The sequence below is a fragment of the Primulina tabacum genome, chromosome 8 (assembly GCF_025594145.1).
Source record: "Primulina tabacum isolate GXHZ01 chromosome 8, ASM2559414v2, whole genome shotgun sequence".
Classification (NCBI taxonomy): domain Eukaryota; kingdom Viridiplantae; phylum Streptophyta; class Magnoliopsida; order Lamiales; family Gesneriaceae; genus Primulina; species Primulina tabacum.
In genome coordinates, this window is record NC_134557.1 from 35,745,146 (window position 1) to 35,772,662 (window position 27,517).

At 37.7% G+C, this 27,517-nt stretch overlaps 3 protein-coding genes across 3 annotated transcripts; 1 reads left to right on the forward strand and 2 right to left on the reverse strand.

The window, feature by feature from the left end:
* The first annotated feature begins 407 nt into the window (after positions 1 to 407).
* LOC142554709 (uncharacterized) lies at positions 408 to 4,454 on the forward strand. The gene is made up of 5 exons (XM_075665379.1): positions 408 to 579; positions 724 to 1,539; positions 2,377 to 2,593; positions 2,920 to 3,401; positions 3,730 to 4,454. The coding sequence occupies exons 1-5, from the start codon at positions 408 to 410 to the stop codon at positions 4,452 to 4,454; spliced, it is 2,412 nt and encodes an 803-aa protein (XP_075521494.1).
* Positions 4,455 to 6,767: 2,313 nt separating this feature from the next.
* Positions 6,768 to 10,530, reverse strand: LOC142554710 (uncharacterized). The gene is made up of 6 exons (XM_075665380.1): positions 10,161 to 10,530; positions 9,692 to 10,068; positions 9,236 to 9,645; positions 8,896 to 9,088; positions 7,749 to 8,069; positions 6,768 to 7,067 (listed from the first exon to the last, which is right to left on the reverse strand). Exons 1-6 carry the CDS (start codon positions 10,528 to 10,530, stop codon positions 6,768 to 6,770), a joined length of 1,971 nt encoding a protein of 656 aa, XP_075521495.1.
* An 11,572-nt stretch (positions 10,531 to 22,102) lies between these two features.
* Positions 22,103 to 23,679, reverse strand: LOC142554712 (protein ANTAGONIST OF LIKE HETEROCHROMATIN PROTEIN 1-like). Its single transcript, XM_075665381.1, has 2 exons — positions 23,556 to 23,679; positions 22,103 to 23,172 (listed from the first exon to the last, which is right to left on the reverse strand). Exons 1-2 carry the CDS (start codon positions 23,677 to 23,679, stop codon positions 22,103 to 22,105), a joined length of 1,194 nt encoding a protein of 397 aa, XP_075521496.1.
* Between the last annotated feature and the right edge of the window lie 3,838 nt (positions 23,680 to 27,517).

Genomic DNA, 27,517 nt, shown 5'->3' on the forward strand with positions numbered 1-27,517 from the left:
ATTTGATCATTACATTCAGCCACTTACTGTGTTACATAAAACACTGAAAACCACCACTGTGACCCTAATCACTTTCACCTTCGTTGTTCAAGTCATCTTCACTTCTTGCTTGCAAATCATTTGTTTCATTGTTTGTGCTGACTGGTAAGTGACATCATTAACCAAGTACACAAGAGGCCACATACTCACACATGTAGAAGATCTCAAGCCCATCATCTAGAAGCACCTAGACTCATCTTCTGTTGTAACAATATAACTGACTTCATATTTCATTTTACTTTTTTATCCCTTGTATTTGTAAATATAAAAACTTTGTAATTGTTCAATGGAAATATACAAGAGAGGATTATATTTTACTGAGCCTTGTTCCCGTTCTTTATTTTCTCTAACTTGGTATCAGGGCTACAATGGCGGAAGCCAACACACCTGGTGAATCGAGCTCAGTCACAACATCTAATTTCGCCCCTAATCTCATAATCCTAAATCCCTCCAACCAGATCAACACCACCAAACTCATCGATGATAACTTTCTCCTATGGCAGCTCCAAGTGTTGGCTGGAATTCGAGGTTTGGGTCTTGGTATGTACATCGATTCTCAATCAATCATACCACCCAGCTCAGTACCCGGTTAAAATGGCACTGATATTCCGAATCCCCTCTACATTTCTTGGTCCAGACAAGATCAACTTCTTTTTTCATTCTTTCCGGCCTCCATGATCGAAGGAATTCAAAGCCAAATGATTGGGTGTTCCTCATCTGCTCAGATCTGGATCCGAGTCTCTACTTTGTTTGCTACTCGCTCAAAAGCGAGAATGATGCAATATAAACTCCAATTGCAGACACTCAAGAAAGGTAGCCTTAGCATGAAGGACTATCTTGGCAAAATGAAAAATTATGTTGACTCTCTTTCTGTTTGTGGGCATCCTATATCAGATGATGATCAGGTTCTGTATATTCTAGGTGGTGTTGGAATGGAGTACGACTCGGTTGTTGTTCATGTAGCCTCTCGAGGTGAATCAATTTCCCCCTCGGAGGTTGGTGCTTTGCTTTTATCGCATGAAGGACGTATTGAATCATATACTGTTAATGTGGATGGCACCATGCCTACAGCCAACATCTCTACTTTTACCCCTGCCAAAGGACGTCCATCTTCATCATCTCCGAGCTCCCCCTCTCGTGGTAGAGGTCGTGGAAGATTTATGCGTGGTGGTCGACGAAGCTGGTCCAATAGCAATACTCGTCCTATCTGTCAAATTTGTGGATATTCTGGCCACATTACCGAGAAGTGCTATCATCGTTTTGACAAAAAATTCATTTCCCAAGCACGACCTTCTGGAAATCCTTACTCAAATTCATATCGTAGTAAACCTGAAGCATCACCAACTGCTGCAGTGGCCGTAGCTAATTCCGAAGGTCTAAATGATGACTGGTGGTTCCCAGATTCCGGAGCCTCTCATCATGTCACCAATGATCTCGCTAACCTTGCTCTTGGTTCCGAATACATCGGTGGAGGAAAAGTTCTTATGGGAAATGGAACAGGTTTGCCTATAACCCATATTGGATCTTCATCTTTTCTATCTCATGCTTCAAACCATACATTATTTTTGAATCATCTTCTTCGAGTTCCTCTTATATCAAAAAATCTGCTTAGCGTTAGCAAATTTGCTCAAAACAATAATATCTATTTTTAGTTTCATCCTTCTTTTTGTATTGTAAAGGACCTAGCGACGAGAACCACCCTCCTCAAAGGGACCTTACATGAAGGCCTTTATAAGTTCCCCTTGGGCAAACCAGCTCCCTCACCTACTCACTCTGCCACTTGCGTGCTTACTCCTCCTCTCCCAGCGGTCTCTTTCTTAAATCAAGTGAACAAGTCTCACAAGCTCACTGAAGTTGCACCCTCAACACTCAGTTAGTGGCATTATAGATTAGGTCACCCTATGCTATCTACTGCAAAGCAAATTTTATCCAACTGTAATATCTCTTTTTCCAAAGAATGACAAAATTGGTGTCTGTCTATCTCGTGAATTGGGAAAGAGTCATCGTCTTCCTTTTCCTTCATCCTTATCTTGTTATAACAAGCCACTCCAGTTAATATACTCAGACGTTTGGTGCCCTGCTTACGCCACTTCGACTAATGGCTTTAAATATTACATCATTTTTGTGGATGCTTATAGTCGATACACCTGGCTATACTTCCTCAAAACAAAATCTGAGGTCTTCCAAATTTTTAATCAATTTAAGACTCATGTCGAACTACAATATGATACCAAAATAAAAATTCTTCAAACTGACTGGGGTGGTGAATACAGACCGTTAACACCTTTCTTTCAAAAATTTGGGATCATCATCGTCTCTGTTGCCCACACACGTCAGAACAAATTGGCGTTGTCGAAAGAAAAAACAGTCATATAGTTGACGTTGGTATTTCTCTCCTTGCTCATGCTCACATTCCTCTTAAAATTTGGGACGATGCTTTTTCCACCGCTGTTTTTCTCATTAATCGTCTCCCTAACTCTGCCATTCAAAGAGTTGCTCCTCTAAAACAATTATCAAATCTTGACCCTGATTATTCCCTTCTTCGTGTTTTTGGGTGTTTGTGTTTTCCCTATCTTCGAGTCTAAAATGCCCATAAACTTGATTTTAGGTCTCAACCATGCACTTTTCTTGGCTATAGCAACAAACATAAAGAGTATAAATGCCTTAGTCAAGATGGTCGTATTTTCATATCTCGGCATGTCAAGTTTGATGAGTTTTCATTTCCACTTTTCAATACTCAAAATTCAATTTGTGCATCTCCAGTTACCTCTAACCTTTCCTTACCAGTTCTTCATGTCACTTCTTTACCCCAACCTCCGCCTCACTCACCCTCCCCACCTCCTGAAAATCATATCTACACCTCTGACATTTCTTTTTCAGCTCATCATCTATCTCTCCCACTAATGAGCAGCCTGTTCCTCTACCTACGAATGTACACTCCATGGTCACTCGATCCAAAGCAGGCATTTACAAACCATGGGTGTATACCTCTCAACTCATGTCTGACCATGAATCAACCACTAAACATGATGATGTAGCTCATCCAGCTTGGTGTCATGCCATGAAAGCTGAGTACAATTCTTTAATCCAAAATAAAACTTGGGTTCTAGTTCCAGCACCAACCAACACACCAATCATTGGATGCAAGTGGGTTTTTAAGATCAAAAGACATCCCGATGGAACTATGGCCTGGTACAAAGCTCGTCTCGTTGCTAAAGGGTGTTCCCAAACAGCAGGGCTAGATTACACCAAAACATTCAGTACAGTTATCAAGCCTACCACAATTCGAGTTGTTCTCAACATTGCTCTTTCTTATGGATGGTCTATTCAACAGCTTGACGTTGACAATGCTTTTCTTAATGGTACTCTTAATAAGCTTATCTTCATGTAGCAGCCTCCTGGCTTCGAACAACATTGCCATGGCCAACAACTTGTATGTCAACTGCATAAAGCGATTTATGGGCTCAAACAAGCACCTCGTGCTTGGTTTGATAAGCTGAAATTTGCCTTGATACATTTTGGATTCATTCAATCAAGGGCTGATGCTTCTCTCTTTGTTAAACATGGAAAGAGCTTGATTATCTATATCTTGGTCTATGTCGATGACATCATAATCACAGGCAACAATGCTGCTCAAATCCAAGATCTTATTCTCCTTAAAACAGTTGGATAATCTCTCGTTTTTTTTAGGTATTGAAGTATCAAGGCCTTCTTCTACTAGTCAATTTTTATCTCAGTCAAAATACATACATGATCTGCTGAAGAAAACATACATGGACAATGCAAAGTCATTACCTACTCCTATGGTCTCTGGGTTAAAACTTTCTTCTAAAGATACAGAACCTTTTTCTGATGCAACTTTGTATCGCAGCACTGTAGGTGCTCTACAATATCTCACCATAACAAGACCAGAAATTGCCTTCAACGTGAATAAAGTTTGTCAGTTCGTGCAAAGTCCTTGTTTGTCTCATTGGAAGGCTGTTAAGCGAATCCTTCGTTATCTAAATGGAACCTCAAACCATGGACTTCATCTTACTGCTGCATCTAGACTTTCTCTTCATGGCTTTTGTGATGCAGATTGGGCCAATGACCCCGATGACAAGCGCTCCACATCTGGTTTTTGCTGGTTTCTATGTTCCTCGCCTATCACCTGGAGTTCCAAGAAACAATCAGTTGTTTCCCGTTCAAGTACTGAAGCAGAATATCGTAGCCTTGCCAATGCCACTTCAGAATTACTTTGGCTTAAGTCTTTGCTTACTGAACTTCATGTTCCAAGTCATGCATCACCCATACTATGGTGTGACAACAATAGTACAATTTCATTGACTGCCAATGTGACACCCTGTCTTAAAACTAGACCTCAAGGAATGCCACATTCCCTAATAATACCTCATAAGAGAATTCTGTCTCTTTAGAAGTATCACAGGCAGTAATAAGAACTATTAAAGAACTTTATTAGCGGAAGCGAAACGTACAAGTACTAGTAAATTACGATAAAGTTTTACATGTTCGAACTAACACAGACGGTAAGAGTGAAAATGACGTAAACATTTCAGACAAACTGACTCATAGACTAAATGACTTATTATGCCCTCCAGCAATTTATTCCAGACAACAACTGGCGGATCATACATCAAAATTTCTTTCTTTATCCAAATCCTGGTTACCTGGCTCTGGAAATTTCAATAAATAAAAAAAATAGAGAGGTTAAGTCTTTAAGGACTTAGTGAGAATTAAATAAAGGTAAATATGAACTAAAATTCGAAAGAATGATACAATAGACAAAAGGATCAACATCCGGTTATATGAGTACACAAAAATAATGGTTTGTAAAGAATAACGAGTCAAGTGAACTAATATACCCGGACCAAAGTCACGTTGTTCAATGAACTCACTCTCCAGACCAAAGTCCGTTGTCCAGGGCTCTGTTTTGGTCAATCACCTTATCATTCAGTCATTCATTCATTTATTCGATGATTAACCAAAACTTCATTCAGTGGAAGCTTGATAAGAATCACATCTAGTATGATGATATTACAATGAGAATGTTACATTGAAACATTCACTCATTTCGGAGAGGTAGTACCGGCATGAATAAGGAGTCAGTAAGATAGACAAGGACATTCAGGATGGGGCATATTTCATATGCATCAACGCGATTCAAAGATACAAAATTTATGCACAGGCATAAGAAATCAATATTCCGTAGTGAATATCGTTAAAGAATATAATATATCATATCATAATTTTCAGGCTAAATGCCAAAGGCTATATAGGAAGAACGATAAAAAAAATTTCCCCACCTTGAGACTAACTATAGATGAGAGTGGGAGTTCCAAGTTCAAGTCAATCCTATTGACCAATGTGATTATCATTAGTATAGTAAACATTTTTTGATATAGATTATCCCTAAATTTTTACCAAAATAAAAATATAACTTTATAAACTTTATTTATTAACTAAAATTTCATAAAAAATAGGTAATATTTGAAATTATTTTATCATTAATCGATATATATAGCATTTAATATATAACTCACAAAAATCATAATAAATAACTTGTGAGTCGAAAAATTATAAAACTTAATAGCTACTTCCAATGGTATATTTTTCAAGTATTGAAGGCTATGAACATTTATACAAAGGTTTATATGATCATATAGATAGTATATCATATCCGAAAATCATAGTCTTTCCCTTTAAAAATTCACAGTAAATGCAATACTCATCCAAAATTTACGAAACTTGTACAGTAGCCTGGAATCATACCAAGAAAAGTTAGGAAAATGAAATTTTCATTTTTCACCGACGCGTGCACCACACGTGCCGACTACGGCGGCGCGTGACCGGCCTCTGGCCACGACGCACGACCCATATTTCTCCAGTAGATGAAAAAACTTATTTCCTACAACTTTTATGGTTTAACTTTTCTCTAAATCCTAGCCGAAACATGCCAGAAACGAAAAAGAAACAGTAGCTTATACTCCTACTTTGACCCGGAAAACACTATTTCCGATGCCGATTCCGGGAAACTACTGACATGGGTGAGAACTATGACACACAATGAACAACTTTCATGCTTGGACTACGGTATAATACGATCTAGAAAAGTACGAAAAATTGGAGTGAAAACAATACCTGAAAAACGAGTTTTCCGGCACTATTCCCTTCTCGGACAGTAGCGATTTTTTAATTTTAACAAAAAATCGGCTGATGATTTTTCAACACCTCCTTTTGTGGTATAATTTTAGGTAAATTGAGAAGTGTTGTGGAATTTTTATAGAATATTTGGAAGGGTTTTGGTATATAAAGATATTTTTGGCCCTTTTCTCTACTTTTTGAGCTATAACCTCTGACCACTCCACCCTATACTAGACCCACTTCTTAAACTCAAAAATTCAGGCGGAGAACTCTTGAAATTCCTGAGGTGAAGGGTGCAGTTTATAGGCAATGGTCAAGCCTTATCTCCATTCTATGATGAACAAATCTCGATCACCGGTTGGGCAATAAGGGAGGTGGTGTGTTGGTTAAGCAACTATGATGATGATATGTAGGTATGTAGGTATGTATGCATGTATGAATGTGTATATACAAATATAATATATTTGTTATTTCATTCATTTATATATATATATATATTTAAAATATAATAATTAATAAATTTTAGTAATAAAATATAATATATGCAAATACCATTTAAATTATGGGGTGCTACAATCTCCCCACCTTCAAGGAATCTGGTCTCCAGATTCGAATAGATCAGGGTATTGCTGTCTGACGTCCTCTTCTATTTCCCATGTGGCTTCTTCCATATTTTGGTTCCTCCAGATTACTTTCACGAGTTGAACTTGTATACTGCGAAGTTCTTTGATTTTCTGATCAGGTATCCTAACAGGTTGTTCCTCGTAAGTCAAATAACTTTCTAGGTTTACATGCACCGGGTCCACAATGGGTGTTGAGTCCATGAAGCATTTTCTTAATTGGGATACATTAAACGTGTTATGTATCCCAGATAGTGACCTAAGTAGCTGCAGTTGATAGACAACAGGTCCTATTATTTTCAGAATCTCAAAGGGACCTACAAAACGAGGTTGTAACTTTCCCTTTTTCCCAGCACTTCGGATTCCTTTCCTAGGAGATATTTTTAGGAGTACTTGGTCCCCTACTGCAAATACCAAGTCTTTCCTTCTTTTGTTAGCATAGCTCCTTTGTCGACTTTGAGCTAATTGTGTTCTTTGCTTGATGACGTGTACTTTATCAATTGCTTCTTGTATAATATCTGGCTTTATAGAGCGAGTTTTCCCATCCTTGGTGTACCGTCATTCTTCCAAATCCCATTACAGAGGGGAACGACATTTTCGTCCATACAAAGCTTCATAAGGAGCCATTTGAATTGTAGTCTGGTAGCTGTTGTTATATGCAAATTCTATGAGGGGTAGATGCCTTCCCCAGTTGTCCCCGAAATCTAAAACACAGGTGCGGAGCATATCTTCCAAAGTTTGGATAGTTCTTTCAGATTGTCTGTCAATCTAATGGTGAGAAGAAGTGTTGAAGCTCAATTTTCTGCCAAGCATTCCTGGAGTTTCTTGCACAATCTCGATGTAAATTTTGGATCTCGGTCGGAAACAATTGTTGAAGGTAACCCATGCAACTGAATGATTTTTTTGGTATAGATCAGCTAGCTTTTCCACTCCATATTTACTACTTACTGGGATGAAATGAGCGGATTTTGTTAAACGGTCCACCACAACCCAGATACTATCGAAGCCTCCTTTCAGAAGAGGCAACCATAACACAGAATCCATGGTTACTTGATCCCATTTCCACTCAGGAATGGGAAGTGGTTGTAAAAGTCCTGATGGTCTTTGATGTTCTGCCTTCATCATTTGACATGTAAGGAAATTCTTTACGAAATCTGCAACATCACGTTTCATTCCTTCCCACCAAAAATATTGCTTTAAGTCTTGGTACATTTTGGCTCCTCCAGGATGGTTGGTGAATCGAGATCTATGAGCTTCTCCTAAAACTTCCTTCTTCAAAGAAACATGTATACATATTCAGTTTACGATATAGTAGTATACCCTGATGGTTGGTGCTGAAATCGGGATCTTGCCTTCCTTTGGTTTCTTTGAGCTTCATCACATCGGGATCAATGTCCTGGTTTTTTTTTTATCCTGGTGTTGAATTCTGGTTCGACTCTTAGTCCTGCTACATTTCCACGGGAAAATACTTGTACCATGATTTTTGGCGTGTATTCCCCAGATCTGTTAGCTTCCCTTCCTTCAATATGGGCTATACTAGCTTTCCTACTCAAAGCATCTGCCACAACGTTGGCTTTTCCGGGATGGTATTGTATAGAGCAATCCTAATCTTCTAGGAATTCCATCCACCGACGCTGCCTCATATTTAACTCTTTTTGAGTAAATAAGTACTTCAAGCTTTTGTGGTCAGTAAAAATGTCAAAGATTGCACCGTATAAATAATGCCGCCATTTTGCTAGAGCAAATCTATTGCACCCAACTCTAAATCATTAGTAGGGTAGTTATTTTCATGGATCTTTAACTTCCTTGAAGCATAAGCAATTACCTTCCCGTTTTGCATCAAAACACAGCCCAAACCTTCTTTGGAAGCATCAGTGTAGACCGTAAACCCTTATGTTACTTTTGGTAGAGTTAAGACCGGAGCGCTAGTGAGCAACCTTTTTAGTATCTGAAAGCTTTCTTCACACCTTTGGTTCAATTTGAATGTATTATCTTTTCGAGTAAGTTGGGTTAGTGGGGCTGCAATTTTCGCAAAGTCTTGGATGAATCTACGATAGTACCCTTCTAAGCCAAGAAAGCTTCGAACTTCGGTTACATTGCTTGGTTGTCTCCACTGCATTATTGCATCTATCTTTTTAGGATCTACTTCAAGACCATTCCCTGAAATTATGTGGCCTAAGAATGTCACCTTTTCCAACCAGAAGTCGCATTTGCTGAGTTTTGCATATAACTGATTTTCTTTTAGTGTCTGGAGAACTGTCCTTAGATGATGTGCGTGCTCTTCCTTGCTTTTGGAGTAAACAAGGATGTCATCGATGAAAATGACTACGAACTTGTCTAAATATGGTTGGAAGACTCAATGCATCAGATCCATGAAAGCAGCTGGCGCATTTGTCAATCCGAACGGCATTACTACAAATTCTTAGTGGCCATACCGAGTGTTAAAAGCGGTCTTGGGTATATCTTCTTCTCGGATTCGCAGCTGGTAGTATCCTTGCCTTAGGTCAATTTTCGAATAAACTTTGGATCCTTGGAGTGCATCGAACAATTCGTCAATTCGCGGCAGTGGATACTTATTTTTTATAGTCACATTATTTAGATCTCGATAGTCGATGCATAGCCTTAGCGTACCATCTTTTTTCTTTACGAATAACACCGGGGCTCCCCATGGTGATGAGCTGGGTCGTATGTATTTTCTTTCAATAAGCTCTTGTAATTGGATCTTTAATTCTTTTAATTCTGCAGGTGCCATTCGGTACAGGGTCTTGGACTTGGGCATTGCTCCGGGTGTTAGCTCTATAGAGAACTCAATCTCTCTTTGTGGAGGCAAGGAATTGATTTCTTCCTGGAAATATTTCGGGAAAGTTTTGAACAATAGGGATTTCAGATACCTTGAGTTGATCGTTCGGCTTGTTGATCAAATATGCTAGAAATCCTTTCCCTCCCTTTTTAATTATAGTCTGGGCTTCTTTCACAGATATTGATGTTACGGGGAAAGACTCCTCCTTGCGGTTTGCAAATTTTCTGTTTCCCAAATTTGAGAGTTTTACCTTTTTATAGTAACAATCTAATTGTGCCTGGTGTCTAAACAACCAATATATCCCTAATATGACATCATAACCTTGAATATGGAGCTCAATTAAATCGACCATATATGTTTCCCCATCAATTTCTAGAGGACAGTCTTTGTAGAGAACTTCGCTAAGTAACTTATTTCCCATTGGTGAACTAACATCCAAGATATAAGGTAGTTTTACAGATGTTGTTTCTAAGTGTGAAAAAAAGTGCTAGAAACAAATGAGTGTGTCGCTCCAGGATCAAATAAAGCTTTTCCAATTTTTGAAAGTAGAATAATCGTACCTTCAACTACAGTAGTGGGATCGATATCGTCTTCATTTTCTATGAGTGCAAAAACACTGGCTGGAATCTTGGGTTTTTGAGCAGTTTTAGCTGGTATGAGCAACTGAGATTTTTGTGGACATTCCTGAATACGATGTTGATCGCTTCCACAAACCAAGCATTTTCCATTCTTTTTCCAGCATTTTTCTTCGTTATGGTTAGCTAACCCACAGTAACCACATCTTTGCTTGTTAGCTCCTCCTTGAAAATTTTGTTTTGATGTACCTTCTTTCTTGTCAAGCTGAATCTCACTTCCATATTTCCTCTTCCATGTATTGAGGGCGTAGTGAATCAAGCGGTGAAACTCAGCCTCATACTGAGCTACTGTCATAGATCCTTGGGCCAGATCGATGAACTCTTTTTCTCGAGTGTTTCGTACAACTTGGGTAATATATTTTCCTTCGAATTCTTTTGTGAAGTTCTCCCATGTTCAGGGGGTATTGTTTCGGTTCCACTGATGATCTGTGACTCTCCACCAATTGTATGCAGCATCCTCGAATTGGTAGGTAGATAGATTTATTTTTTGTTCATCTGAGAAATTATGAACGGAAAATATCTTCTTGATCTTGGTCAGCCAAGACTCAGCTTGGGTTGCATCCGAGGTCCCTTGGAGGATTGAATCGAAGAAAACCTTCAAAGGTCCGATTGCCCGTATCCTGGTTCCTTGGTGGATTCTGGAAATACTGAAAGAATTGTTGCATCATTTCGAGTATAAGGCGAGGATTAGGTTCTTCTTGTGGTATGCGCTCCTCTCTACGCTGATGATTTTGCTCTTCTTGGCTCCTTGCTTGGTTGTTTTCATTCGAAGATGCCATGAAGTCGCTAGAGTGGGAATTTTCTTTCATAAATAAGAATTTGTGCAATAACAGTTTAAGCTAATCAATAACACATAACATGATATAATTATCATACCACGAATGCAGTCATCATTTATAGAGAAAAATCGATAACTACTAGAGAATTTACCATCCAGTCAGAAAAGTTATCACATCAAATAATTTACTAGATCTACTAATACGAGATATCGTTAATTGATAAAAAAACAAAAGGTGATTTTTTTTCCATGAAAACAATACAACTAATAATCAAAGTCTACAACAACTCCTCAGTGGTAATAGTCGACTCGACGACGGATGCAACTTCATCATCTGATATCTCAATGATAACATCATCAGCAATATCTCCAAGCAAAGGTAAAGGGTAATCTCCCCAAAATGGTCCTAGCTGCACTATCAATGGCGGCTCATCAGGAAACTCCTCCGGGTCAGACTCGTACTCGGGGTCTGTCAGCCACCCATCCTCCTCTAAAACTGGTGGTAATGGGGGTAACTCGGGCTCCTGAAGTGGAAGAACTGGTGGATCAGAAAGAGGAACAACGGGTGGGTCAGCAAATGGAATGACTGGTGGATCAACTGGTGGGACAACTGGTGGATCAACAGCTAGGTGCTCGGTAGGAATGTTTCTAGGTCCTGCTTCATCTCGAAGGCTGGTAATACTTTCTAACACTGGCTCTAACCCATAAATAGCATAGTCGAACATAGTACGAACCTGAGTAATAATATAATCAAAATGAATCTCAGAGTAATACTCTGCTCTCTGCAGGGCTCTCACCTCTCGATCAACAAACCCATGTAACTCAGACAGACTCAAGATCATCATATCTCTCTCATACACCGCTCGACCTATGTCACCCCTATAGGGTGGAATCTGTCTCATCAGTGCATCATCCAAGGGAGTGGGATAATACTCCGGAATTCCCATGGCATCAATGTGCCATCTATAAATAGCTAACTGGTTCCTCATGTCTTGATTCTCTCGAGTTAAACGATAAATCTCCTCTTCAAAAAGGACTCGATCAGTCGCCCTAGCGGCCCTCACTCTATCGCGATCCTCAGCAATCTGAAGAGTAACATGGCCGGGATAATACGATAAACCTCGATCTCCATGTGTGAAAGTCAAGGTCAGGGAATCTGTATGGACATAAATAATGTCTAAACGACCTCCCTGGCTACTGGTAGAGTCGGACATCCTGTGATAAATTAATAAATTTATGGAAACAATAATTAGTGATTAGCATAAATTAAAAGAATTATAATTAATTTTTTTTAACATTTCTAGGTAACCTATCCTAGCCTGATGCGGCTCTGATACCACCTCTGTGACACCTTATCTTGAAACTAGACCTCAAGGAATGCCACATTCCCTAATAATACCTCATAAGAGAATTCTGTCTCTTTAGAGGTATCACAGGCATTAATAAGAACTTTATTAGCGGAAGCGAAACATACAAGTACTAGTAAATTACAATAAAGTTTTACATGTCCGAAATAACATAGACGGTAAGAGTGAAAATGACGTAAACATTTCAGACAAACTGACTCATAGACTGAATGACTTATTATGCCCTCCAGCAATTTATTCCAGACAACAACTGGCGGATCATACATCGACATTTCTTTCTTTATCCAAATCCTGGTTACCTGGCTCTAGAAATTTCAATAGATAAAGAAAAATAGAGAGGTTAAGTCTTTAAGGACTTAGTGAGAATTAAATAAAGGTAAATATGATACTCAAATTCGAAAGAATGATACAATAGACAAAAGGATCAACATTCGATTATATGAATACACAAAAATAATGGTTTGTAAAGAATAACGAGCCAAGTGAACTAATATACCCGAACCAAAGTCACGTTGTTCAATTGACTCAATCTCAAGACCAAAGTCCGTTGTCCAGGGCTCTGTTTTGGTCAATCATCTTATCATTCAGTAATTCATTAATTTATTCGATGATTAACCAAAACTTCATTCATTGGAAGCTTGATAAGAATCACATCTAGTATGATGATATTACAATGAAAATGTTACATTGAAGCATTCACTCATTTCGGAAAGGTAGTATCGGCATGAATAAGGAGTCAGTAAGATAGAAAAGGACATTCAGGATGGGGCATATTTCATATGCATCAACGCTGATTCAAAGATACAAAATTTATGCACAGGCATAAGAAATCAATATTCCGTAATGAATATCGTTAAAGTATATAATATATCACATCATAATTTTCAGGCTAAATGCCAAAGGCTATATAGGTAGAACGATAAAAAAATTTCCTCACCTTGAGACTTACTATAGATGAGAGTGAGAGTTCCAAGTTCAAGTCAATCCTATTGACCAATGTGATTATAATTAGTATAGTAAACACTTTTTGATATAGATTATCCCTAAATTTTTACCAAAATAAAGAATTTAACTTTATAAACTTTATTTATTGACTGAAATTTCATAAAAAAATTATTTTATTTATTTATTTAATATTTCTTTGTCAAAATTATTTTCTAATAGTCAAAACTATCTTAAAAATTTACAATAATTAATATTTGACTCCAAAATTACAATATTTCCTATAACAACTCTTATTATAATATTAACTGAAAAAAATTCAAAATAGGTAATATTTGAAATTATTTTATCATTAATCAATATATATAACATTTAATATATAACTCACAAAAATCATATAAATAACTTGTGAGTCGAAAAATTATAAAATTTCATAGATACTTCCAATTATATATTTTTCAAGTATTGAAAGCTATGAACATTTATACAAAGGTTTATATCATCATATAGATAGTATATCATATCCGAAAAATCATAGTATTTCCCTTTAAAAATTCACAGTAAATGCAATACTCATCCAAAATTTACAAAACTTGTACTGTAGCCTGGAATCATACCAATAAAAGTTCGGAAAATGAAATTTTCGTTTTTCGTCTGGCCACCACGCACGGCGATATTTCTCCAGTAGATGTAAAAACTTATTTGTTACAACTTTTATGTTTTAACTTTTCTCTAAATCCTAGCCGAAACATGCCAGAAACGAAAAAGAAACAGTAGCTTATACTCCTACTTTGACCATCGAAAAACACTATTTCCGGTGCCGATTCCAGGATACTACTGACATGGGTGAGAACTATGACACACAATGAACAACTTTCATGCCTGGACTAAGGTATAATACGATCAAGAAAAGTACGAAAAATGGGAGTGAAAACAGTACCTGAAAAACGAGTTTTTCGGCACTATTCCCTTCCCGGACAGTAGCGATTCTGAATTTTAACGAAAAATCGGCTGATGATTTTTCAACACCTCCTTTTGTGGTATATTTCTGGGTAAGTTGAGAGTGTTGTGGAGTTTTTATAGAATATTTGGAAGGGTTTTGGGTATATAAAGATATTTTTGGCCTCTTTTCTCTACTTTTTGAGCTATAACCTCTGACCACTCCACCCTATACTAGACCCACTCCTTAAACTCAAAAATTCAGGCGGAGAACTCTTGAAATTCCTGAGGTGAAGGGTGCAGTTTATAGGCAATGGTCAAGCCTTATCTCCATTCTAGGATGAACAAATCTCGATCACCGGTTGGGCAAGAAGGGAGGTGGTGTGTTGGTTAAGCAACTATGATGATGGTATGTAGGTATGTAGGTATGTATGCATGTATGAATGTGTATATACAAATATAATATATTTGTTATTTCATTCATTTTATATATATATATATATTATATTTATATTTAAAATATAATAATTAATAAATTTTAGTAATAAAATATAATATATGCAAATACCATTTAAGTTATGGGGTGCTACAGCCAATCCTGTAATGCATTCAAAATCCAAGCATTTTGAGTTAGATCTCTTCATTGTTCGTGAGAAAGTTCTGGCCAAGCAACTCAACGTTCAATTTGTCCCCTCCTCTCATCAAATTGAAGATGTCTTCACGAAACCATTATCTTGTCACAATTTTCATCGGTTTCGATCCAAGCTCAGCCTTGTCGACAAACCAACGCTGACCTTGCGATGGGATGTTAAGTGACATCATTAACCAAGTACACAAGAGGCCACATACTCACACATGTAGAAGATCTCAAGCCCATCATCTAGAAACACATAGACTCATCTTGTGTTGTAACAATATAACTGACTTCATATTCCATTCTACTTTTTTATCCCTTCTATTTGTAAATATAAAAACCTTTGTAATTGTTCAATGGAAATATACAAGAGAGGATTATATTTTACAGAGCCTTGTTCCCGTTCTTTATTTTCTCTAACTCTGACCACAATAATTTAATTATCATATTTAACCGTGACATTTACAAGGTTTTGCGATGTCAACAAAAATTGTCTTCTATTTCATGGTTTTGGATTTTGTTAATTCGAAAAGCATTGTTCCTGTCATCAACATCTTTTTCACTTGTCCTTAAATTTGTAACATAAGCTCTTTGTCTCAACCTGGTGAAGAAAAGCCAATCTGCAAGTGCTCTTTTCATAGTTCGGTACATAAACTACACAACTTCTGAAGCTTGTGTAGCAAAAATGAATGGTTCGTAATACTTTAGATGTCGTTTCCGATTCACATCGACTATGTTGTACTTGCCATGAATGCAAGTCTCTAACCTAGGATGTGGACCACTATGTTAAAGTAGATGCCCCGGTTGGCTAGAGAATTTATTGACTCAAGTGTAATAAACAATCTTTATTTTATATAATTTAGCTTTTAATGGTTTCATTTTACTTTATCTGTATATCTATGCAGTCAGCATAGATAAAGTCCTTGATTATGCTTTAATATAAATGAATCGTAATTCGATCTTGAAACTCATTTGTAAACACTATATATTCTAAATTCGTTCCTAGTCGATTCAGCAGCCTAAAATAAGGATAAAGGTCGCTTGAGCTTGAGAGAGCATCTGTGATGTGTAACATGTTTCATGATAAGGGCATAGAGATGTCCAATCAAGCAGATGAGTAATCATATGATGATTGTACCAAACAACTCTCCCTCTAACTTTTCAAGTGGTTACCATTCATCTAGAGAAAAAAATCTATGGTTGTGATTGTACATGATTAGTCATTACGATCTGGGACAACACTGAGGCTCTACATACTAGGATTGTGCTTTGACTCGTTTACCAACTCCGCGAGGGTCACAAGGTGGCGAGGTTGGGTACAATTGCGAAATGTGTAGGTGCCAGTGCATTGTAGTCAGGAATTCACCGTTCACCTACGTGTGTGGATTTTCTATGTGATGTAATGAAATAATAGTGCATGAAATCTCTGGCCAGAGTGTGAGATGTACATTAGGGAAAGAGTTTTCTAGTTGTACATGCATTGACACTATGAATATTTCATGATTGTATCACATAGCTATCAAATTTAATATGCAACCCTCGATGAACCAATGGCTGCAGATTCGATTGGGATATATGAGATGAAAGGACCTTGCCGTATGTTAATCCTAATCGACTGGTTCTTGCAGGCACTATCGGTGATACCTAGGAAATCATGAGTCGTTGCTACTACATGCTCTTACCATGATTCCATGGGTTTAATAAGAAAATGATTTCTGACATTCTCATTATCAAATGTTGGTGCATGGAATGTGGCAAATTAGGGTAAGCCCGAATAAAGTAAAATATCCTATAGCAGACGAATTACTGTCAAGTATCTCTGAAATAAGAATAGCAAAAGTTATCTGGGATATTCTGACAAAGATGTACGAGGTCAAGTCACTACACAATATGATTTTCCTAAAGAGAATGCTTTATAATCTTCGGATGGTAGAATCCTCATCGATGACCGACCATATCAACACACTAAATACTTTATTTGCCCAACTCACTTCCATAGGGCATAAAATAGAGGAAAATGAAAGTGCGGAACTTTTATTTCAAATTCTACCAGATTCATACGATCAAATTATCATCAACATAACCAACAATATTCTTATGGACTCTCTAAAATTCGACAATGTCTTAACTGCGGTTCTCGAAAAAGAAAGTCAGTGCAAGAATAAAGATGATAGGTTGGTAACTTCGAAGCAGGCAGAGGCTTTACCGATGATAAGAGGAAGATTTATGGACCGTGACTCTAGTGGGAGCCAAAGACGAGGTAGATCAAAGTCAAAAAGTACGAAAAAAAATATTTACTGCTTTAAATGTGGCGGTAAATGGCACTTCAAGAAAGAGTGTACGAGTATCGACAAGAGTTCTCAAGGAAATGTGGCCGGTACTTCAGGCGGTGGTGAAATATTATTCAGCAAAGCAGCAACAGTTGCAGAAGGTGGGCACAAATTTTGTGACACATGGATTATGGATTCAGGAGCAACGTGGCACATGACGTCTCAGATAGAATGGTTCGATCATTATGAACCAGTCTCAGGAGGATCTGTATTCATTGAAAATGATCATGGCTTGGAAAATGTTGGGTTCAGTACTATTAAAATAAAAATGTTTGATGGCACCATGCGCACCATACAGGAAGTACGACATGTGAAAGGACTGACGAAGAATCTTTTGTCATTGGGCAATTAGATGATATCGGTTATAAAACCTGTATCGAGAACGTGATCATGAAAATTGTGAAGTGTGCTCTTGTGGTTATGAAGGCGGAAAAATTTGCTGCAAATCTGTATAAACTTTGAGAGAAACACACAAACAGACGGAACTAGCTGTTGCATCAATTGGTTCAGGAGAAGAATTAACAATGTTATGGCATAGAAAGCTCGGCATATGTCAGAACGAGGGTTGAAAATTCTCTCAGAACAGAAGTTGTTGCCGGGACTTACAAAAATGTCACTACCCTTTTGTGAGCATTGTGTCACCAATAAACAACACATATTAAAGTTTGACACTTCTACTGCCAAGAGCAAAAGCATACTGGAGCTGATTCATTCAGATGTTTGCCAAGCACCAGTTGTATCCCTAGGAGGAGCGAGATGCTTTATCTCGTTCATTGATTATTTCTCTAGCAGATGTTGGGTATATCCAATCAAGAAGAAATAAGATGTTTTCCAGATTTTCAAAGATTTCAAAGCGCGGGTTGAACTTGATTCTGAAAAGAAAATCAAGTGTCTGAAGACTGACAACGGAGAAGAATATACCAGTGACGAATTTGATGCATATTGTCAACATCAAGGCGTCAAAATACAATTCGCAATGGCTTACACACCTCAACAGAATGGAGTGGCGGAGCAGATGAACAGAAACTTGTTGGACATAACAAGAGCCATGTTTAGGACTGCGAGTCTAGACAAGTCATTTTGAGCGGAAGCAGTTAAAACCGCTTTTTATATTATCAATCGTTCTCCTTCAGTGGCGATTGATATAAAGACTCCGATGAAGATGTGGACTGGGAAGCCGACAGATTATTCTCATTTGAGTACATTTGGAAATTCTGTGTACGTTTTATACAATGAGCAAGAAAGATCGAAGTTGAATTCGAAATCCAGAAAATGTATCTTGTTGGGTTATGCTGATGGAGTAAATGGGTTTCGCTTGTAGGATCCTACTGTCCACAAGCTGGTCATCAGCAAAGACGTTATCTTCGAGGAAGATAAAGTAAAGGGAGACAGAGGCATACTAAATTCAGAAACTACTATATTTTGGGTGAAAAATAAGACGTATGAAGGTCAAAATTCTTGTGAAGCAGTACCAGAGCACGAAGAACAAGAACATGTTGAGTATGAGGTTTTCAATGTGAGGCAGTCAACTCGAGACAGAAGACCACCAGGTTGGCTTTCAGATTATGTCAACGAAAGCAATATTGCATATTGTCTATTATCAGAGGATGGTGAGCTATCAAGTTTCAACGAGGCTACTCAAAGCTCAGATGTATCCTTGTGGATGATAGCAATGCAAGAAGAGTTGAAAGAATTAGACAACAATAAAACTTGGGATCTTGTTATACTACCACGAGGGAGGAAAGCCGTCAGAAAAAGATGGGTCTATAAGATCAAGCGTGATGACAATACCCAAATGGAGCGGTATCGTGCTAGATTGGTGGTAAAAGGGTATGCTCAGAAAGAATGAATTGACTTCAATGAGATATTTTATCCTGTGGTTCAGATTACAACAGTCAGAGTAGTGTTGACATTATGTGCGGTGTTTGACCTACATCTAGAACAACTAGATTTGAAAACGACGTTTCTTCATGGAGATCTTGAATAAAAAATCTATATGCTCCAGCCAGAATGTTTTGCAGAGAAATTCAAAGAGAACTTGATTTGCAGGTTGAACAAATCTCTGTACGGTCTCAAACAGGCGTCGAGTGTTGGTACAAGAGATTTGATTCCTATATCATGAGCCTTGTATACAACAGACTGAGTGCAGACCCTTGTACGTATTTCAAGAAGTCTGGTGATGAATATATTATTTTTTTGTTCTATGTGGACGACATGTTGGTAGCAACTCCCAACAAAGATCAGGTCCAATGATTGAAGGCACGGTTGACTAGGGAATTTGATATGAATGACTTGAGACCATCAAACAAGATTCTAGGGATGTAAGTTCACCAAGACAGAAGTAACAGAAAGATTTGGCTTTCCTATAAAAATTATTTGAAGAATATCTTGCAACGCTTCAACATGCAAGATAGTAAGGCAATATCGACCCCTCTTCCTGGTAATTTCAAGTTATCCTCCGAGATATGTCCTAGCAGTGAACCAGAGAGGATGAAGATGTCTCGAGTACTATATGCATCAGCAGTGGGAAGTTTGATGTTCGCCATGATCTGTACAATACTGGATATTGCTCAAGCAGTGGGAGCAGTTAGTCAGGTATATGGGGAATCCTGGGCGAGAGCATTGGAGCACTGTCAAGAAGATCCTTAGATACATTAAAGGTACCTCGAATGCTGCATTATGGAGGATCGGATTTTATAATCAGGGGCTATTTCGATTCAGATTATGCAAGTGATCCTGATAAGAGGAAATATACTAATGATTATGTGTTTACACTTTCAAGGGGAGCTGTAAGCTGGGTTTCAAAACTGCAAACAGTTGTGACATTATCTACAACGGAGGCAGAATACATGGCAGCTACTCAAGCTTGCAAGGATGCAATATGGATTAAAAGGTTATTGAAGGAGATCAGACACAAACAAGATAAGGTTTCTTTGTTTTGTGATAGTCAGAGTGCCTTGCACATCGCAAGAAATCCAGTCTTTCATTCCAGGACGAAACACATTAGAATTCAATTTCACTTTGTTCGAGAAGTAGTAGAAGAAGGAAGCGTGGATATGCAGAAGATTCATACAAAAGATAACATAGCTGATTTTGTGACCAAGCCAGTGAACACTGATAAGTTTGATTGGTGCAGATCCTCAAATGGCCTAGAGAAAACGTGAGCAGCAGGGAATGGCAAGATTGAAAAGATGTGTGGAGATGTGTTTGATTATCAATCAAATCTTCAAATGGGAGAAATGTCGACAAGTGATTTGTCAAAGAAAGTGGGAATACTATATTTAATAAGGTTGGTGGCAAAAAAATTTATAAAACGTGGGTTGGCATCTTTGACGAGGAATTTCCAGACGACGCGTTTTATACGCGTCTTCACACGGACAAGGGGCTCTATAAATAGAGCTTCACCTTTAATTCTGAAATCATCCCTTTTCGAGTTTTATCTCATCTTATAAGTATTTGAGTGCTTAGTTCTATAATATTTATGAGGTGTTTTGTTATCCTGTATTAAGAGAGTGTGTGTTCTTTTGGAAACATAGTGAGTGAGTTATACACCATAAAATATTATAGTGGAAATTTTTTCATATTACCCGTGGTTTTTATCCTAATAATTTTTTGGGGTTTTTCACGTAAATCTCGGTATCCAGTTTATTCTTTATTTTCATATGCCCTGCTTCAGTGGTCTATTAGTATCCAAGATCACCCTAATTCAAGCAAACTTCCCCGTGCCTCTTCCATCCTCACCTGAATCGACTTGAACAACCCTTCCTATACACTCTCCTATATTTCTGAGAATAGACGTATGCATAAACGCTAAAGGAAAATTATGGCATCGGGTCCATATTGTTATTTCATCAAACACCATATCCGAAGGGTTTTGAAAACCAATCGGTGTTTTAAACAATACAAGGTCTTTGAAAAACGTCCAAGGGCTATCCAATATCACATACCTTTTATCTAGATTGAATTCAAAATCCATAAGAAAAAAGTTCTCCCCAGTCACCCCGATCTTTACCTGTTTTCGCCTGCAAGATGCATGGCATTTGGGATTGAAAAGTTTCCCGATTCACTATCTTTGGAGAGAGAACCTTAGCGACCAGGTAAGACTCCAATCGATGTTGCCCAATAGACGCCAAATCTGTTGGAATTATAATCAGATCCTCAACATCACATGCATAGAATTTCAGAGAACTAATACGTTTAGCAATCTCCTCCGAATCCATAGATTATAATCCAACACGAAGTTCCAAAATGAAAGATCAAATCCCTACAAAAAGTGTAACTAAGAATCCAAAGCAACGTGTTTTGGTTTAATGATCAAAACCCACAAAATCTTGGAATTTAGGATTAACTTCCCCTCATAATACCTCATATAAGGTCATCTCCAACTCATATCCTCTATTTTTCATCCTCTATCCTCTAAAATAGAGATCTGTGATCTCTATTTTTAAAAACCTTCTCCAATCATATCCTCTAAAAATATTACAAAATAATCCATTTCTTTTTTTTTTTTCATTTTCAAAAACACACACATATAATTATATAATTACATAATGTATTATATAACCGAACTTAATTAATCCGATAAACATAATACAATAAAACATGTATTAAACTTATTTATTTAAAACAATGCATTTTTTTTACACGACAAACATAAACGACAAGATACTACATTCATAATATAAAAATAAAATATAAATCGCGACAAACATAAACGACACATATGGTTTACAGGACAACACGTAAATTGACCATTAAAAATATTAATATTCCGAAGTAGTGTACTCATCCCACAAATGGTCAATAAGAGCATCTCGAAGTGCATAGTGAGCCGACTTATCTTTTATTTGACGATGGCGTGCAATAAAATCTTGAAATCAGACATGCTCATCACGTGCCATTTCAACATCTACGATGGGTGATTCGCGATAATTTGTGACTGACACATTTTCATCTCTTTCATCTTCAATAATCATATTATGCATTATAATGCATGTTGTCATGATATCATGTAGCACTCGTTTGCTCCAAACTCGTGCAGGTCCAGTGATTATCGCCCACTTTGATTGTTGTACACCAAATGCTCGCTCAACATCTATTCTACAACTTTCTTGTCGTGTTGCAAAGTATTTCTTCTTTGGACCTTGTGGATTGTGAATTTTTTTCACTAGAGTGCCCCACTTTGTATATATACCATTGGCTAGGTAGTATCCCATGGTGTATTTTTTTTCTTGTATGACATAGTTAGCGGGTGGAGCTACCCCATTGGCCAAATTAACAAAGAGATGAGATTTTGACAACACATTAATGTCGTTGTTTGAACCTGGAAAATCAAAGTATGCATGACATATCCACAACTCGTAATCTGTTACAGCCTCCAAAATGATTGTCGGTTTTCCACTACGACCAGCATATTGTCCAGCCCAATTGGTTGGACAATTTTTCCATTTCAAATGCATACAATCGAGGCTTCCCAGCATCCCCGGGAATCCACATTGTTTTCCAATATGGAGAATCCTTTGAATGTCCTCAGCATTGGGAGACCGAATATAACGGTCACCAAACACCTCCACCATAGCCCGACAAAATCTTTTTAAACTTTCAATCGCAGTAGACTCCCCGATTTTAATATACTCATATGTTGAATCTGCCGCAACACCGTATGCTAAGATACGCATTGCAGCAGTCATCTTCTGGTATAGGGACAACCTATGCCTCCCTAACGCATCTATTTTTTGTATGAAGTAATTGTCATGATTTTGAACGGATTCCATAATTCGCAAGAATAGACGCTGAGACATTCGAAAACGTCGTTTGAACATTGACTCATTGTACATTGGAGACTCCGAAAAATAGTCATTGTACAAGCATTGATCGGCGGCTAATCTATCTCGATTAATCACAATATGGCCAGGAATCGAGACTTGATGGTGCAACTCATCACATTCTTAGAAGTAATTGGAGACAACAGTTGCACTAGTTCATGAGTTGGCTTAAAACCGTTTGTTGTTCATCAATGCGATGCAACTCATTTTTTATGTTGGAATTAAGCTGTTCTTCGTCGTCAGATGACGAAGAGTCAGTGTAGAAAGAAAAACTCGAAGGACCTCCCTCATGAAAATTCATTTTTGTGCTGGATGAGTAAATGATGAAGAAGTCACTGTTCTTAAATAAGTTGTGAAGAAGTCATGGGTTGTGTGAGATAAAGAAATAAGTGATGCATAAATCCAACTCAATGGTTGTCTAGTTGTGTCACGAGATGTCCTTTGTTAGCAGAGACAAGTCATTTAGCACGAGTTTTTGCCCACTAAGAATTTATGGGTTGTCTACTTGCAGCTGTCACTGTTTGTCCAGTCACAATCAAAGACAACTCATCTACCAGCTCTTGTCTACTTGCAGCTATCACAGGTCGTCCTTTGCTAGCAAATACAAGCCATCTAGCACGAGTTTTCATCCCACTAATAACTGATGGGTGAACTACTTGCAGCTGTCACGGGTTGCCTAGTCACAATCAAAGACAACTCATCTACCATCGTTTGTCTACTTGCAGCTATCACGGGTTGTCCTTTGCTAGCAAATACAAGTAAATATACTCCTTTAGATCAAATTCTGAATCCCCAAACAAATAAATCTAACTAATTTTAATTTCTACCGTTAGATCATATATAATTTAATCAAGACCGTTGGTTCAGATTTCTTATCCAAAATGTTTTGACTATAAATTGCAGTATCATTTGTAGCATTGACATCACTCATACAAAGTAAATAAATATTTTCATTCAAATGATATCATCTAAACGTGGTGTCGCTTTCTCAATTGGGGAAGACAAACTGCTCGTGATGGCTTATCTTGAAGTCTCTCAAAATCCAATAATTGGTATAAACCAATCACGCGATAGGTTGTGGTCACGAGTGGCAGCTATTTACAACGAGCAATTCACTAGGAAATCAACAGAGCCTCGTACTACCAAGGCCCTCCAATGTCGTTGGTTCAACATAAACAAGATCGTCCAAACTTTAGCTCGTGTGTTAGCCAGGTGGAATTTAGCCATCCATGTGGTGCTTCTGAGAAAGACATTGTGAGTAATTTATTTTTTTCATCATATTTACGTGAAACTATATTTTTTTTTTATTTTTGTAACTAAGATACAATTCATACTTGGTTATAGGTGGATCAAGCAAAAGCCTTATTTAAGAAATCATTTGGCTCGACTTGTCGGTTGGATCATGTATAGTCTTTACTTAAAGAGCAAGAGAAGTTCAATCCATCACGCGTTGTTTTACCTAATTTCATACCAAACCACGGGAATATCGACTCATCATAGTCTGACTATTCTCCCAACACAGAATCACCAACGTCCAATTCTCCAAGGTTATCTGGTTTGCTATAAACCTGGATGAAGATAATCCATCATGAGAGAGTTCTCAACGTCCAATTGGCATAAAAAAGGCCAAATCCAAAATAAAAGCCAATGAAGAACACTTGAAGGACCTATCCACCATGGCCAAATGCAGTGAGAAAATGGTGGCTGTGATGGAGAATTCTGAGGCCCATCGACAACAGCTCATTGATGTTGAAAAACAAAGGAATACGATAATGGCTTTTAAGGAAGAAAATAAAATATTAAGGATGAACCCCATGTGCGTTGATGAATCAGTTCGTGCATATTTGGTTAAAGAGCAACAAAAAATTTGGCAGAAAAGAATGGCAACGGGGGATGGCTCCGACATCACTTCTACGCCTTTTGGACAGTTCTTCGGAGGAACTTCACCATCAGGGTCTGACCTTCCACCGTACTTGTAGTGCCCGAGATTTAATTACTGTAATCATGCGTTGGTTAATTGACAGAATTGAGGTTATAGGAACTCAAATGAAGAAGCAGGGCATCGTTACATTATAAGCCAAGATGTTGGACCGAACATCTTGCGCCCGAGCGGTAGAAAAGAACCGCCCGAGCGCCAATGTACCATGAGTTTACTTCTTGGACAGAATGTTTGGTGCCCGAGCGGTAGAATATTACCGTCCGAGCGCCAGGAGATGATCAGCTGAGTATCTCGACAGAAACTTCCGCGCCCGAGCGGAAATTTATGACCGCCCGAGCGCCAACCAGAATTGAGGAAAAGTTAACACGTTGCTTAGACATGCAACGTGGGATATTTATATACATCTACACTTCATTCCTTCAACATAATCGCGAGAAAGAAAACGAGGAAAAAGGCTTAGGAGATTTCAAGTTTTCTTAAAGATAAGAATTCTGATTTTACGAAGATCCGTCCGTCTGAATTTGAAATCCGAGTACAAAACCGTGTTTCTAGCGACGACAGCTTCAACTGGACGTAAGTTTTATTACATTTTGATACGATTTGAAATTATGACATTGCCAGAATCAGATATGATTGATATATAGTGTTCTTGACATAGTAGACATCGTATAATTGAAATCGGATCGAAGAACAGACAGATTATGCAATTGTTATGAATTTTCAGAGTTGATTTGATTGTGATTAGACCTGATGTGATATCAAAATTATGTTGTTATCGATTATGAAGTGTTGGAATTGATATCTGATTTATACTGTATCGCTGGGTATAGTGATATTATTCAGACTTGGATCAGATGAGTTGTTGATTCTTATATACTGATATTGTATTGCCGGTATTGCGAGCTTGTACAGATTTGAGATTATGATCTGTTATTGTTGAGATTATGGGTTGTACTGATATCGATTTTGAGTTATGATATTATATCTGTGATGTTGAGATTGACGGAGTTATCAAGACTGTATTGTTATGTCGTCGAAACATCAGTAGATTGATTTTGATCAGATTCAGTATTGATTGAGATTGTATCGTTGTATCGTTGACATTGATCAGATTATGTCTTAATTTGCGTATTGATCAGAACAGGCTTTGAATTGAGCTGTATATTGATAGAGTCGATTCGATATTGTCATTTCAGATTGAATATGGACAGATTTGACTTCGAGACTTCGACTTCGTCAGACCGAGAAGAGAAAGGTATAAATTGATGTTGATGCGGGATTGCACAACTCGAGTTGACTTGACTTGAGTTTCCCAAAATCACATACTTTACTGTATTGCATTGATATTTGCAATTGAATGAAATTGATATCTTTGATCTATTGAATTATGTATTGAGTCATAGGTGGATACGCCTAGGCAGAGATGATTGATCTCGTGACAGGGGTGCCTGATAGTGATGGAATCGTCACTGGCACATCGCACATTGTCACAAGATACTGAGTTGGCGAAAGTGCCAAAGTCTGTGACGGATAGGTCAAGACACCGGACATTTCGTTATATCGAAGTGGATAGAATTGGAGTTTCTTCTATTACTGATGTTCGATATGGAAAGAGCCAAAGTCCGCGAATAAGAACGTGCCACCACCCCGATCGGGAGTGTAGGTGGGTGTATGTTCTTATTCAGATCGAGATCCCTAGATTAGGACGAGTCGAGTCAGAGTCCATGAGTCACTGAGTGTGATTCAAAGTTTGTGTTGATTCATGTGTCGGATTTGATACATGTTATATTCAGAGTTTATATTGATTTACGTTTCTGATTTGATACATATTATGAATATCTATTTCATGCTTTTATATCTGTTTATATGAAATGCATGTATACATGATTTATACTGGGAATGTAATTCTCACCGGAGTTATCCGACTGTTGTCTTGTTTGTATGTGTGATTGACAACATGTGGGACAGGATCAGAATCAAGAAGAGGATGAGAGATTATAGTTAGCGTGGAGATCCGGGCCTAGAAGCAGAGTAGGATTCAGCATTTGATGTATAGATGTTGAACCTAGTTGAGATAGATACATGTAGTACATGTTTTGTACTTTGATATTGATATGTAAATCAGATAGATTACTATTACGTTTCCGCATTTATAATTTAAAAAGAAAATTTTTAGTCCCACTTTTCTTAATTGTTATATTTGACATTAATAATGATTAAGACATGAATTAGCGTCCGGGTCCCCACAGCAGGTGGTATCAGAGCAATAGGTCTAGAACTGTAGGTTCTTGAGATTGAGATAGAAGCTAGTGAGCGGGGTAGAATGAGTTTTCTTTCCTTGCATGTGATTGCTAGCATGTGATTTACTATAATGTTGAATTACATTGTATGCTAATATTACAGTATGTGTTTATTGTTTCTGAAGATACATGTTACCTGAATATCTGAGTTGATTTGGTATTGTGTATTATTTGAGAATGGATCAGAACCGATTTTGATCAGAGGTAAGCTGATCAGAAAGGGGCTGA

Excerpts from the sequence above, each read along its gene's own strand:
- LOC142554712 (XM_075665381.1), bottom strand. The coding sequence starts at position 23,679 with ATGAAAACTCGTGCTAGATGGCTTGTATTTGCTAGCAAAGGACGACCT. Across the intron at positions 23,173-23,555 it reads ACAAACAGTGACAGCTGCAA|AATGTGATGAGTTGCACCAT; the intron begins GTAGACAACCCA and ends ATTACTTCTAAG.
- LOC142554710 (XM_075665380.1), bottom strand. The coding sequence starts at position 10,530 with ATGACAGTAGCTCAGTATGAGGCTGAGTTTCACCGCTTGATTCACTAC. Across the intron at positions 10,069-10,160 it reads TCCCACTACTGTAGTTGAAG|AAACAACATCTGTAAAACTA; the intron begins GTACGATTATTC and ends TTTCACACTTAG. Across the intron at positions 8,070-8,895 it reads AGTGGAGACAACCAAGCAAT|GAAGTTTTAGGAGAAGCTCA; the intron begins GTAACCGAAGTT and ends TCTTTGAAGAAG.
- LOC142554709 (XM_075665379.1), top strand. The coding sequence starts at position 408 with ATGGCGGAAGCCAACACACCTGGTGAATCGAGCTCAGTCACAACATCT. Across the intron at positions 1,540-2,376 it reads TCTTATGGGAAATGGAACAG|AACAAATTGGCGTTGTCGAA; the intron begins GTTTGCCTATAA and ends CACACACGTCAG. Across the intron at positions 2,594-2,919 it reads TCCCTTCTTCGTGTTTTTGG|CTCATCATCTATCTCTCCCA; the intron begins GTGTTTGTGTTT and ends TTTCTTTTTCAG.